Here is a 6493-nt window from a genome sequence, read left to right as displayed (position 1 = left end):
TTTTTATTAAGCATGAACAAAATAATAAATTAAACATGCATTATTATGAAAAGTACACTTAACCGAACTTGAATTTATGGAGATTAATATTTCAGGCATCATTTTATACTTTGACATTAACATATTCACAGACAAAATCATTCGATAACTACAATGCTGTAATTAAAATAACATTCTAGTACTTGTTCTTCACGCACAACTCATTCTCGTGTATTTTTCTTTATAAAAAGTTGGTCACTTGGTACCTGGGTTATGAACTAGTGTTGGGTGTTCAAGTTACAAATTTCCGAAAAGAGGAGGAATACTCTGCTCATGTCTAAAGAAGTTATGGGGATCAACCCTAGATTTCACTCTCACTAATCTCTTAAAATTGTTCTTGAAATATTTGCTCCCAAAACTTTGAGCAATGTCCACATTTGTTACATTACTCGGATGATTGACACCTATATCAAGGTCCCTGTAATTGAGAAATGCCTCTCTGGGCGAGTGTGAAACAAATGGACTCATAAATTCATAGAAAGACTTTGAAATATTCAAGTAATGATTTTTTGCTTCAACCCCATCTTCCCCCCAAGATGTTAAGTACTCGATCAAGAACAAGTTCCCTGCTCTGTGAGGGAATGGAGTTTCTGATGCTGAAATCTCATGCATCTTCCCTCCATAAGGGTTCCATTCCATTCTCACACTCTCACTTTTAATCATAAATTCCCACATCGATTTCAGACCACTTTTTGGAACAGGCCTTTTCACATAGTCTGACATGGTTTTGAAACTTTGTGAAAGAGGCTCTTTTGGCACATCAAGCAAAGCCTCAATTGGGGTCCCTATTGGGTAATTATACCAATAAAGGGTGGAATTGATCCATGGCATTTCAATGCACTCACTCTTCTTCAACTCCAATTCTGGGAAACTCTCATTCAACAAACTCAACATTTCATCACTTTTTCCCAAGAATAAACCAATAAAAGTGACCTCTATAGTCTTACCCTTTTGAGAACTGTGCACCACATCATGCATCACTCTTATGAAAATATCTTCATGCAATTTTGTGGCAATCAATTGCCACTTGTAAACAAGATCCCTTGCACCATCTTCCAAGGTTTTTCTCACTTTGAAAACAGTCACTTTTGGGGTCACAGAAACCAACTTGATCTTCCATGAAAGAACAACACCAAAACTACCACCACCACCTCCTCTTATAGCCCAAAACTGATCCTCCCCCATTGTTTTTCTGTCAAGTATATTACCATTCACATCAACCATTTTTGCATCAATGATATTATCCACAGAAAGACCATATTTTCTCATGAGATTTCCATAGCCCCCACCAGAAAAGTGGCCACCAGCACCCACTGTAGGGCACACCCCAGCAGGGAAAGCATGAACACCACTTTTCTCAGCAATGTGATAGTAAAGCTGACCAAGTGTTGAACCAGCTTGAACCCATGCTGTTCCTTCTGCAATGTCCACATCAACTGATCCCAAAGGAAACATGTCAAGAACAACAAAGGGCACGTCTGATACATATGAAAGGCCTTCACAGTCATGGCCACCACTTCGGATCCTTATCTCAAGTCCGTTACTTTTTGCGCATACAACAGTGCCTTGCACGTGAGATTCATCCAGAGCAGTCACAATGGCCAGAGGTTTTGGTGCTGTTGGTGCAGAAAATCTGTGATTGTGTGTGTGCATGTGCAAGATAGAGAAGAATGAGGGGTGGTTTGGAGTGTAAATGGCCTTCGATATTGAAGGGCTAGATTGGTTTGAAAGACAATGGAGAAAAGTTTCAAAGGGTGAATCTGAAGTTGCAGAAAACAGAAAGCTTAAAGCTGAGAAGAGAAACAAAAATGGTGTAATGCTTCTCATCGTGTTGTTTGTGATTGGCACTGGAAAATACATTTGAATTTGTCAATGTTATATAGTACACATGTCTTACGGGATAAATATATTTTATATTTTTAAGTAAAAATTGATTTTTTTTTAATTTTGATCAATTTAATCGTGTTTGAAACGTAAAATAAATTTAATAAAATTTGGTTAAAATAAATAAAGTCACATATTTCTAAACATTTAAAGAATAAATTAGTTCAAAATTTAAAAAAGAAAACAAATTTTAATTTTCACTAAAAAAACATATTTAATCTAAACTTTTTCATTTACATATAATTTGACTAACTTTTATATTTGATAAAATGGATCTAAGTATAAATTTTAAATTAAATCTTCAATTATTTTTATGGAATAAAATTTAATCAGTCAATTATTTAATTTTATATTTTGATTATTAAGAATAGTTTAAGTGTGAGTCAAAGTTTCACATTAAATATAATAGACAAAGTTAAACAAAATATAAAAATAAAAATTCATAACACTTTTGTTTTAAGGCTTTGGTTAAAAGTAATATCAAATGTATTATATGTATAATACCAATGTTATATATACATAATATAATCTTTCATCGAATACAATCATATATGAAAAAACATAAGACATAAGTGATATTACAGTCGATTACCATCACTAATTAACTGGACCTGTATCCATGCACAAATTTTAAATATTTTCAAAAAGGGAATTAAGATGATTTCATACTATAAAAATTAGTCAAAGTAAAATTTAAGAATTCTTTTGTAAGATATAAATTATTAATATTTATTTTCTTATTCGCACGCATGGGAGAATATGGAATCTTACATATATGAAGTATTTTTCAATCTAATTACCTTAATGGTTATAATAATATGAACAGGCCACTTTTACCGTATTTATATTTATCTATTTAAACATATAATATTTTAGGATTTTTCTTTTACAATTGAAACTTTACCTAATAGTAGCAAGATATATAAATTTTCTTATTCTTGCCTGTGTTTATTGTATACCCCTCATAGATTGTTTTGGATGAAATTAAATGCAATTAATGGAACCATGATTTCCAAAATCTCAAAAACAACTTTCAACTTTACCATTGTTTTCTTCTTTCTTTCCCATGGTTTCGATCGAAAACCTCCTCCAATCCCCATTTTGATGAAAGAAATTGTTATTTATTGGCCACTAGAGCCTGCAGTAAAAAACAAGAAATAAAGTATAATGAATAGTTACAAAATAAAGTGATCAAAGCAATGTTCAGAATATTTTCTATTATATATTCTAAGAATAGTCAAAATGCTTGTCCTACCATTCATTTTCTTGCTTAGAACCATCCGAATTATTAATTTACTAAATATTCTATATTATTAAGCATAAAATGTATAGCTAAAATTATTCTATAAAACTGTTTTTAGATGAGTGTTGCCTTCTTCTTTTTTCAACACTATTGAATTTGTTTTTTACCTGCACAAATTTAATTTAAAATATTAATATATAAATAAAAGTTACCTGATGAAATTATTTATTACATCTAAATAAGAAAATTTAAAAAGTTAAAAACTATGTGAGATCATTTATTTGTAACACGTTGTAAAATGGTAAAAAAATAGTGTTGGATAAACACATTTATTTATTTATTTCTTGAATAGAGTATTTTAAACAAATTTGACATAAATAGTAATATTGGCAATAGTCAGCAACAGTATACCCTCATTTTAATGTGGTTTTTTTTTTCTTTTTCACTGCATGCATGTTTCATTAGTTTCCTTTTGGTAAAACAAACAAAAAAAACATTTCTTAAATAAAAATCACTTTTAAATTTAATGTGTATATTGATGTCTAATTTAAAGATGTGTGTCAGTTTGGACAAGTATCATTTCCAAATTATAAGAACTAATGATGTTAATATCAGTCGAATTTGAAAAACTTAAAGATGGAATTAATTTTTGTGATACTAAAGAGACTACATTAAAAAATTCAAATAAAAGAGAAAAAAAATGATTTATCTTATTTATTTATTTGATATTGTTTTATTTTCCAATTAATTCAATGTTAAGAATTTGACCTTATTTTAATAGTGTCAATAATCATAATATATCATTACTGTTGTTTTCTTGTTCTTGTTTGATTTAATTTTATTGTCTAGTTTTCATGTTGAGAATTTGACCTCCATTGAAATACTTTGATTTCGTTATATCAAAAGTTACAAATTTGACCATTTTTTATCATTGCTATTTGACCTTCAATTTCTATCATTATTATTATTATCTATTTTATTTTGTTTTATTTTCCAATTTCATGTTAAGAATTTGATCATTCTGTCTTAGTTGGTCGAACATTATTGAACGATCAAACTTAAATTCTTCATAACGTAAATCGACAATTATTATAATCACTATTTGCTAATAAAATTAGCAGATGACTAAATGTGATTATTTAGCAGAGTACAAATAAAACACTTGAATAAATGTGAAGCCTCAACCCTATGCATCATCCAGTATAGAATCTCTTTATTGTTTCGAATCTTTTGTTTACATGGAACATTAATAACTGTTGGATTTTAACCATTTTGACTCCTCTTCAACTGTGAAAGGTGTCAAGAAAACCTGCTACTATTTTGCAGAAATATTGAATTCACCCCAAAAACTAAACTGAGAGCAACATGTTCTTAAACTGAATATAATTCATGTAGAAGTTTCTCCTAGCAAACTTAACCACTAAGTTATCATTTTGCCTAGACAATGGGAAGCTACGATCGTGAAATAGTTAATTTATAACTTTCTGACATCATTTGGGGGTAAACAGAAGAAGTCTCAGTTTCTATTTTCAGGGTCAAACGAAGGAAATCCATTGTTATGAGTTGAAAATCAGAAAAATATTACACAGATTGTTCAGGTTCTGTATTTGACTTAAAGATCAAAGTATTTAATTGTTTCTGATACCAAGGACACCTTAGTTGTGTGGCTTTTAGAGCAAAAGTGTTCAAACCACAAGTATCTCAAACGAAATTCCCTCTAATTTTGGTGGACCATGATGGATGTTGATATGTCTAATTGCTTCCCCCACTTTATGATATAACTAGTGGATATTACTAATAACCATTGCTCTGCTAAAAAGAGAAATATACCCCACATTTCTACACAATTTGTGAATATTTATTATATTAAAGACAGTCAAAGCAGAACGAATAAAAGAGCAAACTTGATCAAATCATAAAAGTAGAAGCTTTACTCATTCTTATGTCCAAACAACTTGTGAGGACAGTTACATTTATCATACAGAAGGACATGGGATTTCCCTCCAAACAATGACTAGAATTTCTAGCACTTTCTACTAGCCTGTGCATGTACATAAAGATTGCAAACAAGCCAAAACAATCTTCAATGAAGGATTTGAAGATATGACTTGTATAAAGATTAATCAGATAGTAAGTTCTTCTAAGTATCTATCAAGTCACTCTGAATCTACTTACTAATATACACACGTAGCAGTACCAATCTATTCACAAAACTATCAGAATCAAGAGAATCTATCTGGCCTGTAATCAGTTGCTACTTCTCCTTGGCCCATTCACTGATCTTCTTCTTCGTTAGGTGAAGTAAACAATGCCATTGTTATGCTACTCAGATTCTTAGCAATAAGCTTTGACTTTGGTTTCCTCAATGGAGCATTAGGAGCTTCAATTTCCTCTCCAAAGGGTATAGAAATAGCAAAAGTTTTCTTCTTAGGAGTTCTGTACTCAAAATTCGTCTGCCTAGCAATCTCAGTCTGTAAAAGCAAAACCCAGAAATTCACAAATTAGAACAAAAAAATAGAACTTGAAACAGAACTGAACAACATTGAATATTACTCAAAAACTTACAGCTTCTCTGACAGTTTTTGAGACACGAGCAAGTTGCTCCAAATCCTCATGATCCACACCACACAACACCTTCACCTACAATTAGTCCAGAAAAGAACAGAAAAACCCATGTTTCAGAACAATCATTGCAGAATCAGACATGAAAAATTAGGAACGAAAAAAAAAAAGACAAAACTGAAATTTGCAACACTCACCAGAATCTCAAGAGGAAGGGCCTCAAGCGGAGACCTTTCAGAATCGAAGGTGATTTTCTCGCTGCGCGTTCTCTTCAACGGAGACAAAACTTCCACATTATGCACTAACACAACCCTCTTCCTTCCAAGGGCAGTTGTATAACTATAGCCCTCAAACCCTAATGCCATATTCAAATTAACCAAAACTTCACAGATACAACCTTTTCTTCTAATCTGTAAAACCCAAACAAACAAACCATTAGTTTTTCGGAGAATACGCAAATAGTTCGACATTTAAAAAAAAATAATAATCTTATGGAAAACTGAAAAGGATACCAGAACAGAAAACGAAGAAGATAATAGAAAAGTGAGACACAACTCACCAAGTGTTACAAGAGAGTTTCTATTTGCAGTTGTGATGCTAAACAGGTAAACCAAACACTGAAATTGAACTTGGTGATCAAACTCAACTAGAAGCTGTTTAAGAATCTGGGAACAAATGCGGTGTTAATGAAGTGCTTTATATATAAAGCTAAAAAAGAAGAGGTTTTTTCTAGTTATTAAATATTTATTTAGCAGTGAATACCGC

The 6493-nt window shown here is 31.3% G+C and overlaps 2 protein-coding genes across 2 annotated transcripts; both read right to left on the bottom strand.

The window, feature by feature from the left end:
- Positions 1-276: 276 nt before the first annotated feature.
- LOC114178974 (berberine bridge enzyme-like 4) lies at positions 277-1866 on the bottom strand. Its single transcript, XM_028065142.1, has one exon. The coding sequence runs from the start codon at positions 1864-1866 to the stop codon at positions 277-279; it is 1590 nt and encodes a 529-aa protein (XP_027920943.1).
- Positions 1867-5070: 3204 nt separating this feature from the next.
- On the bottom strand, positions 5071-6493 carry LOC114175445 (F-box protein At1g61340). The gene is made up of 4 exons (XM_028060203.1): positions 6288-6493; positions 5926-6138; positions 5732-5806; positions 5071-5637 (listed from the first exon to the last, which is right to left on the bottom strand). The coding sequence occupies exons 2-4, from the start codon at positions 6091-6093 to the stop codon at positions 5440-5442; spliced, it is 441 nt and encodes a 146-aa protein (XP_027916004.1). The 5' UTR covers positions 6094-6138; positions 6288-6493; the 3' UTR covers positions 5071-5439.

The sequence above is a fragment of the Vigna unguiculata genome, chromosome 3 (assembly GCF_004118075.2).
Source record: "Vigna unguiculata cultivar IT97K-499-35 chromosome 3, ASM411807v1, whole genome shotgun sequence".
Classification (NCBI taxonomy): Eukaryota; Viridiplantae; Streptophyta; class Magnoliopsida; order Fabales; family Fabaceae; genus Vigna; species Vigna unguiculata.
The sequence above is the reverse complement of the archived record's forward strand: the minus strand, read 5'-3'. Positions and strand labels throughout refer to the sequence as shown.

Excerpts from the sequence above, each read along its gene's own strand:
- LOC114175445 (XM_028060203.1), bottom strand. The coding sequence starts at position 6,093 with ATGGCATTAGGGTTTGAGGGCTATAGTTATACAACTGCCCTTGGAAGG. Across the intron at positions 5,807-5,925 it reads CCCTTCCTCTTGAGATTCTG|GTGAAGGTGTTGTGTGGTGT; the intron begins GTGAGTGTTGCA and ends GACTAATTGTAG. Across the intron at positions 5,638-5,731 it reads CAAAAACTGTCAGAGAAGCT|ACTGAGATTGCTAGGCAGAC; the intron begins GTAAGTTTTTGA and ends TTGCTTTTACAG.
- LOC114178974 (XM_028065142.1), bottom strand. The coding sequence starts at position 1,866 with ATGAGAAGCATTACACCATTTTTGTTTCTCTTCTCAGCTTTAAGCTTT.